This window comes from Nelumbo lutea, chromosome 2, assembly GCF_056320005.1.
Source record: "Nelumbo lutea isolate HS-2025 chromosome 2, American lotus-T2T, whole genome shotgun sequence".
Classification (NCBI taxonomy): Eukaryota; Viridiplantae; Streptophyta; class Magnoliopsida; order Proteales; family Nelumbonaceae; genus Nelumbo; species Nelumbo lutea.
Window position 1 is genome coordinate 31,718,453 of NC_142685.1, and position 18,576 is coordinate 31,737,028.

At 34.7% G+C, this 18,576-nt stretch overlaps 1 protein-coding gene across 6 annotated transcripts in view; it reads left to right on the top strand.

Moving 5' to 3' along the window:
* Positions 1 to 10,296, top strand: part of LOC148869651 (factor of DNA methylation 1-like) — a 62,919-nt gene extending 52,623 nt beyond the window's left edge. For 3 of the 6 annotated variants that reach the window (XM_088973515.1, XM_088973517.1, XM_088973516.1), the window contains 4 exons: positions 2,298 to 2,387; positions 2,492 to 2,779; positions 9,121 to 9,333; positions 9,902 to 10,296. In XM_088973515.1, coding sequence (XP_088829641.1) covers positions 2,298 to 2,387; positions 2,492 to 2,779; positions 9,121 to 9,333; positions 9,902 to 10,129 — 819 coding nt within the window. In that variant the 3' untranslated portion in view covers positions 10,130 to 10,296. The remainder of the gene's footprint in view (positions 1 to 2,297; positions 2,388 to 2,491; positions 2,780 to 9,120; positions 9,334 to 9,901) is intronic. The other 3 variants (XM_088973518.1, XM_088973520.1, XM_088973519.1) reach the window with 1 other exon arrangement.
* The last annotated feature ends 8,280 nt before the right edge of the window (positions 10,297 to 18,576 follow it).

The window sequence follows — 18,576 nt, forward strand, 5'->3', positions numbered from 1 at the left end:
CCAAGGGATATACACAGACTTATGGGGTAGATTATCAGGAGACTTTTGCCCCAGTAGCTAAAATGAATACAGTAAGGGTGTTACTGTCGTTGACTGCTAACTATAATTGGGATTTGCAACAGTTTGATGTAAAAAATGTGTTTCTCCATGGTGATCTAGAAGAGGAGATATACATGGACATTCCATCGGGTTTTGGAGAAGGCATTAAAGGGAACAAAGTTTGTCGGTTGAAGAAAGCACTATACGGTCTCAAACAATCTCCGAGAGCATGGTTTGGAAGGTTTACGAAGGTAATGCTGAGTACAGGTTACAAGCAAAGTCAAGGTGACCACACATTGTTTATCAAACACACAACCTCAAGGGGAGTTACTGCACTATTAGTCTATGTGGATGATATAATCGTTACTGGGAATGATAAAAAGGAGAAGGAAGCATTGAAAAACTGCCTTGCCAGAGAATTTGAGATAAAAGACTTGGGGAGACTAAAGTATTTTCTCGGAATTGAAGTTGCACATTCTAAACAAGGCATCTTTATCTCTCAACAAAAGTATGTTGTTGATCTTTTGAGAGAAACAGGAAATATGGCATGTAAACCAGCTTCCATGCCTATAGATCCCAATCATAAACTTGGAGAAGCCAACGAGAATGCAAGTGCAGACAAGGAGATGTTCCAAAGACTAGTTGGAAAACTCATTTATCTTGCACATACACGACCAGATATTGCATATGTTGTAAGTGTAATAAGTCAGTTTATGCATAATCCTAAAGAAGTTCATCTGTAGGCTGCTCATCGAATTCTGCACTATTTGAAAGCCAATCCAGGAAAAGGAATTTTATTCAGAAGAAATGGAGGACTGGCTCTTGAAGCATATACAGATGCCGATTATGCAGGATCTCCAGTAGATAAACGGTCCACTTCTGGTTACTGAACCTTCTTAGGAGGAAACTTAGTCACTTGGAGGAGTAAGAAGCAAAATGTAGTGGCTCGGTCAAGTGCAGAGGCAGAATTCAGGGCTATGGCACAAGGAGTGTGTGAATTACTCTGGTTGAAGATAATTTTAGAAGACCTGAAGATTCCACGAGAAGAGCCTATGAAACTATATTGTGACAACAAGTCAGCCATCAATATTGCTCACAATCCTGTTCAACATGATAGGACGAAGCAAATCCAAATTGACCGACACTTTATAAAAGAGAAACTGGACAGCAAGTTGATTTGCACTCCCTATGTGTCTACAAAAGGACAACTGGCCGATGTACTTACTAAAGGGCTCAATAGTACAGACTTTCGGAGAATTATAGCCAAGCTAGGAATGGAGGATCTCTATTCACCAGCTTGAGGGGGAGTGTTGGAAAACGTGGGGTTACTGGTTCAGATCTGAAAATAGATTGTATATATTCCTAGGATTGTGGAAGGATTGATTTAGAAAGTTTTTCTTTCTATTTCTTTCTTTCTATTTTTGTACTTTCTATTTTCTCTTCTTTCTATTTTTTTCTTCTTTCTATTTTTCTTTCTTTCTATTTATTGCAGCAGCTTACTGTATAAATATGCCAATTGGCAATAGAATGAAATATATCAGTATTCTACCATTCCAAAACACATGTTCTCCTGCCTTCTTCCCCATCCAACGCCAGAGTCAGCCTGCTACTAACATGTCCTTCTCCCTTCTCATTACAACATGATCCATCATATCAAGGGCTTGCAGCTGTAAGAAAGGTTGGGAATCTGGAACACAACTAGCAGACAGAGAGCAGGAATTAGTATTGGAAACTAAAAACACAAAGGTACCTGAACAAGAAGGCTGGTTAGAAACAGCTTCTAAGGGGGCTGGCTCTGATTTCCTATCCTGTTCAACTAATCAACTAATTTGGTGGCGAACTCCCCCCGCCCACCAGATGAGGCTTGCTGAGAGGATTCCATTTCTTCCAAATATGCAAAGTTAAATTATATGCTTTTGCTTAAAAGAGGCTCATTACTGATTTGGGCACATCCCATTCTCTGTAAAGGGGTATACCACCAATTATTGATAAAAATAGTACGTGCTTTAAAAGAAAAAAAAAAAAAACATATTTTGACTTTTATCATTACTAGTGATTGTTTCTTTGTCTTTCAATTATACATTTGCCCGGTTTATCCACAAATGGGATGCATCTAACCAGTCCCCTTCCTTTATCTTTAGCAGTTTTAACATTAATAGTAGCAGCTGTTGAAGCTTTAAAGATGTTCAATACATATGTTAGTAACAGTATTGATGTTTAGATATACTTAATATTAATATAATCTGCTGTCCTTTCAGAATGCTGTGAAAAATAATTTACTTCAAATGGCATCAATGGAGCAGAAAAAGGCCGACGAAAATGTCTTGAGGCTGATGGAAGAGCAGAAGGTATGTTGTGTAGACCTAGACCAGAAGTCCTTTAATCAGTTACACATTTCTCCCTTCTAAGAACATTTTTAACATTTTCTTTGACTGGTATTGTAAATGTGCAGAGGGAGAAAGAGGCTGCTATGAATAAACTACTGCAACTGGAAAAACAATTAGATGCTAAACAGAAATTGGAATTAGAAATTGCAGAGTTGAAAGGAAAGTTACAAGTGATGAAGCATATGAAAGGTGAAGATGATATTGGAATCCAGAAAAAGTTGAAAGAGATGGCTGATGAACTGGAAGAAAAAATGGAGGAGATGGTAAACATGGAAGATCTAAATCAAACTCTTATAACCAAAGAACGGGCAAGCAATGATGAACTGCAAGAAGCTCGTCAAGAACTAATTTCAGTATGATTTCACTCCCTTCTCCTTTGAAAGACACCTATCCATTGGTGCAATGAGTCGTAATATTAGTGTTAGGTTTAAAGAAAATCTATGATAACTACTAAGATATTGTTGAAATTGATACCTAAACCTGAAAAAGAAAAAGGAGGAAAAAGAAAAGAGCAAGTAAGCCAGGTTGTCCATAGGTATGCAATATTCTGCCTGCATAAATATACCTAATAAAAATAGATGGACTTAGCTATACCACCAGGCTTACTGCTGCTGCCCTACTTACCTAATAAAATTGCATTAACTAAATCCTAGTTTAAATTTGTGCTCTAAGTATTATAGACTATCTAATGTAGTAATACCCTTACAAAAGTCAGGAGCTATTATCTCATGCTTCCACTCTTGCACTCAGCAGATTACTTAAGCTAAAGATACAACTATTGAATGATCATAAGCATAGTTTTCAAGGCGCCAAGGCGAGGCTAGGTGACAGGGGGGTGCCTTATCACCTAGTCGCCTAGGCAATGGACTTTTTTAAGTGAAAAATACATATCCTAGGTAGTTCCCTAGGTTCCATAACCATCTTTCCTTAATAACTATCCATAATTTTCATAAGAAAGTTATAAACTTCATGTTTATGTCTAGAAAATCAACATATTTATGAGAAGAAAAAGAAGAAAGAAAAGAAAATTCAAAAAATAAGGGGACTGAACCTCTATTTTTGTTATAGGAAAAGAAGAAGATGTGGAGGAAGAAATGTGTTGATTAGACAAAACTTTAAGTTTTTCCCTTAGGTTCAAATTCTGAAGTCTTTGAGGGTTCAATACAGCAGTTAGCAATGTTTGTGTTGATTAAACCCTAACAAATAAGAAAATAATAAAAATAAATTAGTTTGTAAACACAAAAAATGAATATTTTTGTTTAATAATGTCTATTTTATAATTATAATCTCAAAAAAGTAACAATATAAAAGTATTTTATAAGACGGTATACAAAACTGCTAGGCAACTCGGCGAGGCGAGCCTCCAAGGGCGCCTTGTTGCCTAGGCGCCCGCCTAGGCATTGCCTTGACAACTATGACCATAAGCACCTGATCTACCTAAATATTTGATATAGTAAAAAAAGAAAAGGGAAAAAAAAAACAAAGAGCCACTTTGGAGAACCCATTAGAGAAACTGAGAAAGTTGATAAAATTTCATGTGTTTAAGATAACCTCCCAGGCTTACTGCTGCTGTCCTACTTACCTAATAAAATTATGCTATCTAAATCTGTGTTCTAAGGATTATAGTCTATCTAATGTAGGTAATACCCCTGCAACAGTCGGGAGCTGCCATCAAATGATTCTACTCTTGCACTCAGCAGACTCAGCAGATTACTTAAGCTAAAGAAAAACTGCTGAATGATCAGAAGCACCTGATCTACCTAAATATTTGATTATGGTAAAAAAAAAATAGAAAGAAACAGAATGAAGAACCACTTGGGAGAACCCATAGAAAAAGTTGATAAATTTTCCTGTACTTGGGATCATGTAACCAAGTTGACTAGTTTTAAGTTGGAGATATTTTTGCTTTTACCTTCCTGTAGTACTTAGTTTTTTTAATCTTTCTGTAATGGAGGGCAGAAATGTAATTCTATTCATGTTAGAACTGTTAATATCATGTTTTATGTATATATAGTGCTGCAGGGGCAAATTTGTCTTTTCTCTTATTATATTTGTCACCCTATATAATATTTAGAACTGGCACCGCCAGCATACTTTTGGAACTCCAATCATTCTCTTCTCTTCTTCTCTCTCTTTCTTCTTCTCTTCTCCTCTCTTCCTCCATTTTTTTCCTATATTTCTTCATTGATAATATGGTATCAGAGCTCACATACTGGGCCTGAGAACAGTTTGATCACCTTTTCTTCTCCTCTTCTTGCTGTCTTATCCAGACTGGGTTCAAGAGACACCACCTGGACTGATTCAGAAGAAATTTCTCTTTCATTCTCTCTTCTCTTGGTTGTGTACCAAGAAAATCTGTAAAAAAAGTGGCTGAATGCTGTGAGAGGGTTTAGTGGTGCTTTAAGCCCTGTTTGTGGATCATGTGATCCTTGTGGCTGAATATGAGGTCTCTGTAGGTCATGCATGACCTGTTTTTGGTATAACAACACTGGTTGTGTTGTCTCTTGGTGGTTGTGGTGATTAGGTGGCCTGGAGTTGTGGTGGACTGTAGCTGTTGGACTGTTCTTTGACCTGAAGACGATTGTAAAACCTAGTTTTTTGGGGGCAAGTTGTTCTGTTTGTGTTCTGACTGTAGTGTGGCTTATGTGGACTGCAGTCCTAGTGTCCTTCTGGGGCTGACCTGTGTTAGAAGTGATTCCTGTGTGATTCCATAGGCTGTATTTAGAGATGAACAGTGAACCTGGCCATGTCCTCTGAAGATTCTGCATCTTGTGGCGTTTCTACAAGTCAAAGCAGACTGAGTGGGGGGGCTGGATATGAGTTTCCCTGACTGTAATTCTCTTTGATGAGCTTAACTGCCTTGAGTGGTCTAAGGGAATTAAGCTCTACATTATTGCAAGAGGGAAGATAGGTTATATCAATGGTGAAGTGAAAGAGCCAAAGTCTGGAAGTGCTGAACATGACAGATGGGATCAAGAGAATCGTATGGTGATGTTGTTGCTCATAATCTCTATGCTGCCACAAGTGAGAAAGACCTTCATGTGGGTTGAAACAGCTTATGAAATATGGGAACAGGCAAAATCCACCTATTCAGAACAAAGACACGATGCAAAGATATACCAATTGCAAGCTAAATCATCTACTTGTAAGCAGGGGGAGAGGAGTTTTTCAGTATACTACTCAAACTTGACATTGATTTGGAAAGAGTTGGGTCATTATCAGTGTGGAGTGGAAATGTGATGCAAATGCAAAAGCTTACAGGTTTCTTTTTTTTTATACATATCTAAAGCTTATAAGTCTCTTATCTCCCAGCAACAAGTATTTGGTTTCCTCTTGGGGTTAAATTCTATATATGAGTCTATCAAGGTGCAAATTTTGGGAAGTAAAGACCTCCCCTCAGTCCAAGAGGCCTATGCCTTAGTGAAGTCTGAAGAAAGTAGAAGAAATGTGATGAATTGTTCAAAGGGGGAGCTAGTTGCCTTGGCTGCTAAAGGGGTTACAAATGGAAGTGGAGGGAGTTATTTTAAGAAGGGTGACTTCCAAAAGAGGGTGGATGATAAAGACAAACTTTGGTGTATTCATTGTCAATGGTCTAGACACATTAAATACACTTGTTGGAATCTTCATGGGAAGCCTAAGTGGGCTTTGGAGTTAAAGAAAAAATCAGCATCAAATCAGGCTAAGAAGTCATTACAACAGAGTCAGAAGAAGTATAACTCAACAAATATGGCATCTCAAGAGACTTTCCCCACTGTATCTTAGGATCATCCCTTTGGTTTTGATCCTAAGGAAGAGATCATCAACTCTTTTTGTGACCACTTGGAATTGTATGGTAGGACATATGTTAGGTGAATTCCAGCCCTACTCCTACCTCTTTTGCATTTACGTCAAGTAACTTTGCCACTGCCTTCCATGTGTCATCTCATATATCTGACTCTCCATAGATAATTGACTCAGGGGCTTCAAATCACATGATCGGTAGGTCAAATCTATTTCAGGCATATAACCTCCTCTCTGGAGAGATAAGGTGAGACTGGCTGATGGGTCGTTCTCTTCCATAGCCAGTCAAGGAACCATCTCTCTTTCTTTTGGCCTTTTCCTTTCTAATGTATTGCATGTTCCAAAATTACCTATTAATTTACTTTTCATTAGCAGCACTACTCATTCCTTGAATTGCTCAGTAACCTTTTCTCCTTGTGTATTCTAGGATTTGACCTCCGAGAAGACAATTGGTAGGGGAAGCATTGTGGATGGTCTCTATGTGTTGGAGAATAAAGTTGGCCTTATGGCTAGAGATTCTTTAAGTTTGTCTACTAAGAGTCAAGCCTATTTATGGCATAGTTTTCTTGGTCAATTGAGCAAACATTGTAAAAGTTCTTTTCCTTTAAGAAATAAAAGAACTGATTTTCCTCTTCACATTGTTTATTCCAATGTTTGAGGCCTTGTTACTGTACCGTTTGAAATTGGCTATGAGTATTTTATTACATTGACCAATGACTATTCTAGATATACTTAAGGTTTTCCCATGTAATCTAGAGAATAGGTGCCAAAGCTTGTAAAAGATTTTCAACACATGGTCTTTACCTAGTTCTAGATTGAGATTCATATTTTCCAACTAGACAACACAAAGGAGTATTTTCATAGTGATCTCATAAGGTTCTTTGCTTCATGTGGGTCTCTACACTGTAGTTCTATGTTAAAACACCTCACCTTCATTTTGTGCCTTTCTTACCTCCCTTGATAGTGTTCCTCTTCCTAAGAATGTAGTAGAAGCTTTATCCATACCTAAATAGACAGATGCAATGAAGGAAGAAATTAATGCCTTGCACAACAATGGCACTTGGGAGTTGGTAGATCTTCCTGAAGGTAAAGAACCAATGGGATGTAAGTGGGTGTTCACAGTGAATCATAAAGTTGATGGTGTGATAGAAAGATACAAAGTTAAATTGGTGGCACAAAGATTCACATAGGCGTAAGGAGTGGACTATGTAGAGACTTTTGCCCTTATAGCCAAGATGAACTCTATTAGAGTCCTTTTACTAGCAGCTAATTTTGGTTGGGACCTTTACCAACCAAACATCAAGAATGCTTTCTTGAATGGTGATTTAGAAGAGGTGTACATGACTCAACCTCCTAGTTTTTGTGCCAAAAGTAGTGAGCAAAATGTGTGCAAATTGAAGAAGTCAAGCAGTCACCCTGGGCCTGGTTCAGCAAGCTTAACTTGGTCGTACAATAGATGGGTTCTAAACAATGTCAATCAGATCATACATTATTTGTAAAGAAAGGTGAAGGAAAAATTGCAGCCCTGATAGTGTATGTGGATGACATAGTGGTCATAAGTGATTGGAAAACTTATAGAAATTGAAGGAATTCTTAGCTACTCAGTTTGATGTGAAAGATTAGGTCCCTTACACTATTTCCTTGGGATTGAAGTTGTGTGCTAACAAAAGGGAATTTTCACCTTTCAAAGCAAATATGTCCTAGATCTATTAGAAGACATAGGCAAGCTAGTGATCATCAGTTGGGGGATAGTTAGGGAGAGGCTATAAAAGATGTGAAGTAGTACCAAATATTCATAGGGGGAGACTTATATCTATCCTTGACTAGACCTGACATTGCTTATGCTATGGGTGTCTTCAACCAGTTTATGCATAATCCCAAGACTACACATTTTGAGGCTAGTGAGAGGATTCTAAGATACCTCAAGGGGATGGTTTGTTATTCTAGAAGCATGGGCATTTGAAAGTTGAAGTGTACATAGATGTTGACTAGGTAAGGGGCAGTTGATGACAAAAAATCTACATGTGGATATTGCACTTTTGTGGGAGGAAACTTGTCACATGAAGAAGCAAAAAACAAAATGTAGTGGCTAGGTCCAGTGCAGAAGTGGAATATAGAGCTATGTCCCATGGAGTTGCTGAATTCATGTGGATAAAGAACTTGCTCAATGGACTAGGTTTTATAGTTAATAGTCCTATGTCACTCTATTGTGACAACAAGGCTGCCATCAATATTGTAGCCAGCCCAGTCCTCCATGACAGGACAAAACACATTAAAGTGGACAAGCATTTTATGAAGGAGACACTTGTAAGTAGAGAAGTGTGCACTCCCTATGTTAGCTTAGAAGAACAACTTGCAGATATCTTCACTAAGGGTCTTCATCACTTGTGGCACAATAACTTGTGTGGCAAGTTGGGCATGATTGACATCTATGTCCCAACTTGAGGAGGGCATTAGAACTGTTAATATTATGTTTTATGTATATGTGCCACAGGGGCACAATTTCTCTTATTTTATTTGTCGCCTTATATATAATTGGCGCCACCAGCATACTTTTTGAACTCCAATCGTTCTCTTCTCCTCTCTTCCTCTATCATTTTCTATATTTCTTCACAGATAATAATTCATTTTAAACACCCAAGTATAAATTAGAACAGTTGAGCTGGCATACCCATTCAACCCTATTTCAATCATTCTCCTCTTTTCTCTGTTCTCTCTCAACCCTATTTGAATCATTCTCCTCTCTCTCTCTCTCTCTCTCTCTCTCTCTCTTCTGGTATATATATTCTTTTAATCACTTGTTCATTAACCTATACTTCCCAATGGCTGCCTGCTAATAATGTACTTGTTTGTCACTAATTCATGTTATCATGTAACTCAAGATGAATCTGATGATGCTTATTTTTTCCCCTAGGGTTTGACAGATATCTTGGCTGGTCGGACTAACATTGGAATTAAAAGAATGGGAGAGCTTGATGAGAAACCATTTCAAGTTGCATTCAAGAAAAGGCTTCCTAGTGATAAAGCAGAAATGGAGTCTACAAAACTCTGCTCTTTGTGGCAAGAGTATCTCAGGGAACCATCCTGGCATCCATTTAAAATTGTTGAGAGTGAAGGTCAGGCCACGGTATGTATGTAAAATATCCTTCTCTTTCTGTTCTGATACTGTTACAGCTATGGCTGCAAATTGGGTTTCCTGATTTGAAAATTTTCAATTACATAGAGCTCAGGTTAGTGTTCAGGCCCATTGAAAAATTAATAAATTCTCAACCAACCTGACCCAAGTTGCACCCTTATACAGCTACTTATGCAATAATCCAGCATTCGTGTACTTGTTTTTGCTCATCAAAAGATCATGCATCTTTTACATTTTCCTTTAATTCCATTTTTTACCGGATCAACCTATGCATTTTAAGATATCAGTGCTTCCCATATACAGTCTATGATGGGATAGAGATCATTATTGCCTGCATTCGTTTATATACCCACCTGCAACTATTTGCGGACAAATACAAGTTCAATTTTGAAGTTGCAAATTGATCCTTTTCATGTGCAATATTCCATAGGAACTAGGATGTTATTCTGATTTTCTATGATTTTGCTTGAGATAAAGGAAAATTATCTTATTCCTTGCTTGAGCTAAGCTAGCAAAGCAATGAGTGATTAATCACATAGAAATGATGATCATTCTGCAGGAAATAATTGACGAAGAAGATGAGAAATTAAAAGTCCTAAGAGAAAAGTTTGGGAATGAGATCTACGAGGCTGTTGTTACAGCCTTGTGGGAGATGAATGAGTATAACCCTAGTGGAAGGTACCCAGTTCCTGAGCTTTGGAACTTCAAGGAAGGAAGGAAAGCCACATTAAAAGAGGTGATTGATTATATATGTAAGAACATAAAGTCGTGTAAACGCAAAAAATGAAGGCATAGTTACAAAGTTTAGTACTCAGATCTCAAATTTAGATTATAATCCTTTGAACTGTTGGGTAAGTTGATTGAACTCTACTTTGTGCTGAATTGACCCAATGTGCATGTTCCAGTATAGTTTCGCACTAAGTTCTGGAAAAATGAAATCAATCAATTATTTAAGAGCTTCTGGATCTTTTTTTCTATAGATACAAATATTGGAATTAATGCAATAAAGGATCTAATATTAATGATAGTAAGTTTCGCTCATGCAATTCTCAAACTTGGTGTAGTAGATGGGTTTCTTAGCAAATATGTGAAACTGTCAATTCCTTTTGTCTTCGGTAAAGGAATGTAATGTTAGATCTGGTAGATTTAGATGATGGTGCAGCTCTTTGGGTATAGCCTTGTTGTAAGGATCAGGGTTTTAAAAACCGGCCCGGAAATGAAACTATTGTAGCCACCAGTTTTTGGGTCAGTGGTTCGACCGGGACAGTCCCAGTCGAACGGTTTGGACGGTTTACATTAGGGCAAATATTTCTCATATAGAAGTTTTATATGAGAAAGGAGAAGACAGAAGAGACTGTTGTTGGCCGAGAAGAAAAAAAAAAGAGAAGAAAAAAAGGAAGGAGAAAGGAAAGGAAGGAGGGGAGGGAAGAAGGAAGAGGAGGATTTGAAAACGATGATAATAGCAACGGCGACGATGGCAAGGTGGCAGCAATAGATGCAGATCTCAAATATGAGATCTGAGATCGATATCTCTCCAACCTCGAGTTCATGTCCCAGTTTCTCCCCTCTGCAACTTTCTTAAACCACGAACCACTGTCCGGGCTAAACTAGTCGACGGTTCAACCGCTCAGGTCAGCGGTTTTCTGACCAAGCCAACAGTTTATGACTCAGGAATGGGTTAAGGGTGAAACAGAACCGGTTGCTTGGACGGTTTCCAGGCCAAACGCTCCAATTGTCCAAGTCAATGATGGTTCAAAAACATTGGTAAGGATTGACTTGAGCCCAAAAAAGTTGTAGATTGTTATTATTAGCTCAAGAATAAAGAATTCGAAATTTTCTTCTTGGATTGATGTAAGGTTAGATGATCAAATTTGATGTTTAAATAAAGTTGGAATCGTACCTAATGTGGTACCACATTAGCAGCTCCCAAACTGGTAGTTTATACCCAGTTTTGAGGTCCAATTTGAGTTCAAAAACTGAAGATGGTGCAGCCCAAAACAAGGAACTCAATTTAGTGTGTTTATGTGAATCGATGAACACTCCAATATATCTCTTTGATTGCAGTTGTTAATGACTTGAATAATTTGTGTTTTTGCTAAAAAACTCAGAATAAAGAAAGAGAACACTCTCTTTTTAGCCTTGGTCAAACCAGTGTTTTAAAATGCAGACTTAATGCAAAGCGTTACCCTACGTAGAGGCATGAGGCACAATTCATAGTGTAAGAGGGGTAACCCTCCCAAAAGGAGGATGAAGAGGAAAGAGGAGGAAGGGGACGAGGAAAAAGAGGAAGGAGAATTTTATTTTTCTTTAATCTTTTATATTATAAAGACTGAATATGCATATCACTGATGGGAAATGATAAACTGCAGTAATTTCAACATAATGCACTTATGCATAAATATTCTTATATTCCCAATAGGGCTCAGTGTTCAAAATATTGCAACATTTTGAATTCCCTAAAACGCCAAATACCAGAATTTAGGACAAAAGCCTTGTAGATCTCATTTCCAAAACACCAAATTTCAGTATCGGTTTGATCAGGTGAGCATGGTTCAAAGTATTGATATGTCCGATACGTTGGACGTATCGTATCGTATCTTTTACAAATAATGCGGTCTGAAATGTCTGTTTTCAGGAGTTTCGGACCTTCATTTTTTTTAATAATAAAAAACAGCCTATAATCTTTCCAAAAAACCAAAGTTAAAAACAAAAAACAAAGTTAAATATACAGTTGAGAAATTGTTAGGGTCAGATGCTCTACTGTTATCCACCATTCTACTAATAAACAAAGTTAAATATACTTTCTCATAATGTCTTGATGGTTGGGCGTTAGGGTGGAGGCAATGGATGATCCTGCTACTGAACACAGCTTAGACTAGCTCGCCATGTTTGACAAGCGACAACTTCTGCGGTTTACGGGGCTCTAGCTTTGTGGAAAGCAAAAGCTCCTAATGTAGACAGCCAAATTTGCCAAATTTTTAACTTACAGTGGGCAAATGAGAGGTTGGAGAGATATCGATCTCAGATCTCATATTTGAGATCATTTGAAAAATATATTAAAGGTGGTGTTGGCTAGACATAAGACTAGTCATTTGAAAAATAAAAGTAATCAAAATCAATCAGAAATTGGGCATACGATTTTTGGTAGTTTTGAATATTTACAAGAAAAAATGATATAAGATTTAGAAAAATATATTATACATACTGAATAATCATTTTTATTAGTTGAAGACCCTAAGCTTGAAAGATTTTAACAATAATCTAGAAATCCCTAATTAAAAAAAATTAGGAATACTATTAAAGCAAATGCTTTAACATTTTTTTTCATATAAAAAATTTAATTTCTACTTTGTCAAATCTTAATTCTAAAATTTCACTTTCAAATATAATATTAGTTATATTTGTGTCACAAGGCATTTTATTCATAAATCATAGCTTTTACAAAAAAATATAATTTTACGTTTTACAAGACTTAAATGACTACATACTAGCCTAGCAATAATTGCTAGTATTTTAAATACTTTTACATACTTGTGGTATTAAAAATAAATTTTCTTCTATTAGTTTTGATAATACTAGTAATAATGATTGAATTGTAAATATTTTAGAATCTCAATTAATACTATGTTTAAATGGAAAATTATTTCATATTAGATGTGCATGTCATATTTTAAATTTGTGTACAAGATGCTTTAAATATTATTTCACCTCTTATTTCTAAAATTAAAAAGTAGTCTATATATTAGAAGTTCTTGAACAAGAAAATAAGAATTTAAATATTTATGACAACAATATGGGATAAAATATAAAAAAATTGCATTAGATATTCAACATAGGTGGAATTTCACCTATTCTATGTTAGATAGGTGTATTTCATATAAAGACATCCTTACTAATTTTTATAATGAGAAAATGCCCCATGATTTTATAACTAGTGATAATTAGGATGTTGCAAAATGTATAACTTTTTTTTCAAATTTTTATGATACAACTAATGCATTTTGGGGTATTTATTATCCAACATCTTGTGTTTTAGTTAATCAATTGCTTATAATTAGTGAATAATTTTTAAAATATAGAAATCGTTTAAAATTTAAAAAAAATGGTGATGTACGTGCCATTTGGCCTGATCCAACTCAATTTGGTCGGTTTTTCAACACCACCAGTCAATTTCGAGTTGTGTAGATAAATAAAGCGATAATTTGGTTCGGTTTTGGTTTTCATGTGTAAAATCCGAAACCAAACCGAGTTAGCTATTTTCTAATTTTCTAGTCTTTCCCTAATTTGGTAATCCCTATCTTAGTTTCTTCTTTCTAGTTAGCTACTTATTTTTAACATTAAAAAAACAATAAAATATTAGCTAAATGGGAATTAGTTTTGCCTTTAGGATTTTTTTTTTAGTTGGAAATTCTACACCAAATAGGAAACATTGAATATGGGGGGAAAAGACACAGTTTGAGTGAATTTCAAAAACCATTTTAGGATTAGCAAGCATTGCAAGCAAGATCCCTACACCTTTAGACTTGCCAAACTTAGAAAATTTCTCATTTGATGGGAGTCTTGGAGATTGGACACGTTGGAGACTTGGAGTATTGGCTTCTTGCATTTTTTGGAAAGAGTAGAAGAGAGGTTATACTCTCTAAGGTATGCTTTACACCAAATAGGCAAATAAGAATCCTAGAATTTTGAATCTTGATTTTTCTTTGATTCTTCCAAATTCCAATCTTCATCCTCAGTTCCTGTTCCGCCTCCTTAAGCACTCTCAAGGCTTCTTTCGAGTTTCATCCACCACTATTACAATTACAAGTTTCCAATCTTCTCAACTCTCATTTTCTCAAGTTTCAACTTCTCAAGACTCAAGTGTCACATTCACAACTTAGTATTTTGTTTTTTTATTTAATATTTTTAAATTTTAATGCATGCTAAAAGTTGATATAATTCATTTGTGTTTTGTTTAAAACTTTGAAAAAAAATCTGGTTATTTATGATATATTTGCACAACAAAAATTCAGTTTTGCATGAAGAAAACTAATCTATTTAAATATATATTTCGGTTTTAATTTAAATATATATTTTAAATTTACAACTGTTAAATATAGATATTTCGGTTGCATAAAAAATGGAAAGAAATAAACTTAAATATAAATACATATTTAATTATTTAGATATAGATATTTCAGTTTTAAATAATAAATATATATTGCAAAATATATCAGATATATATTTCCAGAAAATAGATTGTTTTGTTATATTTGTATATATATTGGTTTTAAATATACATATTTCCAAAATATATTTTTCAGTTTTAAATATATTTCTAGAAAATATATTCTGAAATATTATACATATAATATGTATATTTCCAAAATATATATTTCATTTTTAAATGTATTTCCAAAAAAAAATGTATTCTCACTGAAATATATCTGAAGTATATATATCAATTCTAACTACATTTCCAAAATATAGTAATAGATATTTATATTAATTTCATAATTTGCACAAAAACTATATATTTTTATATATTTTAGTTTTAAATATATTTCCAAAATATATATTCTGAATTTTAGAATCTGAAATATATATATATATATATTCTGAAATATATTTTTATATATTTCAGCTTTAAATATATTTTAGTTTTGTTGATGTTAGATAAAAATTAACATATATAGTTTTTCGATTAAAACCAATTAGTTGTTTTTTCTTAAGTTGTTTCATTAGGGATGTTCATCTTGGGAAACTAACTATAAATTTATAATGGTATTTTATTTTCAGATAGATCCTAAAAGAAGTGAAATGTGCATGGGGTTGATGAAGTTGAAGATCCAATAGCAATGGGCTCAAAGCAACAAGATTCTGAGGCTACAAATCCGGTAAAAAATCTCCCTACTCCTCATAAAATTACTAAGAAATAGTCCACTAAGAAAAACAAAAGGCAAGGTTCTAGATTAAAATCAAAAATTTGGGATCATGTCACTAAAACGAAGGATAAGGATGAAAGGGCTTCATGTAACTATTGTGGCAAAGAGTATGCATGTGACACAAAAAATCATGGCACTAGTAACATGTGCAATCATTTGCAACAACAGTGCATGAAAAATCCCTATAGAGTTGATAAAAGGCAAAAGACTTGTCTTTTGAGCCTAAAAATGAAGGAGTAAAATATGGTCTCACTACTAGTAAGCTAAAAGCAATGACCTTTAGTGTTGAAAAAGTTATAAAGGAGCTTGTTAAAGTGGTTATAGTTGATGAATTAACTTTTAGGATTATGGAGGGGAAGGATTTAAGAACTACTCTCGAGCTTTGCAACCTAAGTTTACAGCCTCATCCTGTATCACATTTTTTAGAGATTGCATGAAATTTTTTTTTGAGAAAAAGATGAAACTGCAAAAAGTGATGAAAAATCAATGTATGTGTCTTACCACTGATACTTGGTCATTAATCCAAAATTTAAATTATATGTGCTTGACTGCACATTAGATTGATAGTGAATGGAAATTGAATAAAAAAATTAAACTTTTGTCAAGTTCCTACTAACAAGGGAGAAACAATTGGTAAGACTATTGAGGAGTACTTGCTAGAATGGGGCATTGATGAAATTTTTACAATTATGGTTGATAATGAAGTTCTAATGATGGTGCAATTAGATATTTAAAAAGAAGAACTAGGGATTGGAAATATACCATCTTAGAACATGAATTCACAGGTTTAAGATATTCTACTCATACTGTGAATTTGATAGTGAAAAAAGGATTGAAAAACTTGCATGAGTCTATTATCAAAATCCAAAATGCAATAAGATATGTGAGATCATCTCCATCTAGGCTTCAAACTTTCAAAAGGTGTGTTGAGAAGGAAAAAATAGAAAATAAGAATCTTGTATGCCTTGGTGTTGAGACTATGTGGAATTCTACCTATTTGATGTTGGAAGTTATTAAAAATTTTGAAAGAGCTTTTGACCGGTTAGGAGAGAATGACCCAAGATATCTCTTATACTTTGAAGGTGGTGATGATGATAGAAATGAAGAGAATGGAGATAGGAATAGAGGAGAGAAAAAGGGAGAGGGAATAAGCATGTTAGGCCTCTTAATTATGATGATTGGGACAATGCCAGATGTTTTGTGAAGTTCCTAAAGCTTTTATAATGTAACATTTCAGTTTTTGAGGTTTCTTTATGTCACGTCAAATGCATTTTTTCATGAACTCGTGACATTACAAATTAGGTTGGTTTGTTTATCTAAAAGTGGAGACAGTCTCTTGAGTTTTGTGGCAGAGAACATGAAACGAAAGTTTGATAAATATTGGGGGAACCTTGAAAATCTGAATTTCTTATTATATATTGCCATTGTTTTGGATTCTTGTTACAAATTAAAATATGTGAAGTTTTGTTTTGGTCAAATATATGATAGCTTGAGGGCTAGAGAGATGGCCAAGAGAGTAGAGGCAACTCTTAATCATTTGTATGGACATTATCATGATCATGAATGTAGTTCAAGTTCTAATGCTAGAAATGAAGTATCAAGTTCAAGTAAAACTTCTAATGATATGGATTTTGATGATAATAAAGATGATATATAGAGATTCTTAGCATATCAATTTGCAAAACACTTAGAAAATGAAAAAAGTGTAAAAAGTAAATCTGAAATTGCAAGGTATTTGTTAGAGTTGTGAAAAGCCAAGTGATTCATTTGACATTTTGATTTGGTGGAAAATGAATTCTCAAAAGTATCATATACTTTCTCATATAGAAAGGGATGTCTTAGTCATGTTAATTTCTATAGTTGCTTCTGAATTGGCATTCAGCACAAGTGGGTGTTTACTTGATCCACTTAGATCACTATCTCCAAAAATGGTGGAGGCTCTTACATGTGGCCAAAATTAATTACGCTCCAAACCAATCCCAATTAATGTCTGAGAAGGTATGGATGAAGTGGAGAAATATGAAAAAATCACATTAGGTAATATTTGTGATATTGTGAATAAACCTTATTTTATGATATTATTTATAACTTGTATAATTTTTTGGGTTACATACTAATATTTGTTTCTTTGTTTTAGAATTCTCAGGAACAATAGAATAAGCGTAATTAAGTGATGGTGAATGATGTTTTGGTAAGAAATAATAATCTTTGCAAGTGTAATTTTTTTTTTACATTTTAAATTTTCATTTTCCAAGTAATGTGACAATTTAAAACAAACTTTTCTTGTTTGTTTCTTGATAGTTGAGTTATTGGTAGCATTTCTTCATCAAACATGAAGTTCCGAAGTCCATTAGGCCACTTACTTTTTGAATGGCTGCAAGAAATTTTGGATTAGTGATTAATTAACAACTTTTGTCATTAATTCTTCATTTAAATTTTATCATTGAATGACATGATGGTCAATTTATGACTTTTTTTTCACACTTTACTTGTTTTTAAATCCAAAAGTTAGTGACGTTCAGTTACAAATTTAAGCGTTATTAGATGCCAAGATGGCTTTATTAGTGATGTTTAATTACAAGTTTAAGCTTTATTAGTGATGTCCAGTTAAGTTTATGGCTGACATGATGTTTAGTTACAGGTTTAAGCTTTATTAGTGATGTCCAGATCAACTTATGGCTGAAATGGTGCTCAATTATAGGTTTAAGATTTATTAGAAGCTAAGATGGCTTTATTAGTGATGTTCAGTTCAGTTTATGGATAAAATGATGTTCAATAATTTCAGTTACGGGTTTAAGCTTTTTTAACAGCCATTTTGGGAGAGATTTTGCTAGACTACTAGTTAAATATTAACAAGCAAATGAGGTTATTGTAGCCGAATCATTCAGCCCATCACAATCCATTATCCATCCAATGTTCTGAATATTAGATTGGATAGCTGAATCATTCAGATTTCATATTGCATCACAAGCCCATTGGTCTTTTGAGTATCTATGAATGCTAAAAGGCAAATGCAGCCTTAATCATGGTGTGTAATGGGCCAAAAATCAAACTTCCAACTGAGACTTCTAGTTCTAGGATGCATTGGACCAAGTCGCATTGAATCCATTAATAAACCAACTGATTAAGCCGATAAACTTACCCAAACCGACCCTTATGTTTGGGTTGATTTTTCTTAATGGTAGGTCAGTTTTAGTTTGATTGTTTAGTAACCTGATCAGATTGGGTCAATTGAACAAAACGTGTTAAACTGACCCAACCCAACCCGTGAACACCCCTACCAAAAGACAATGTGAATCTTTGCATTAAG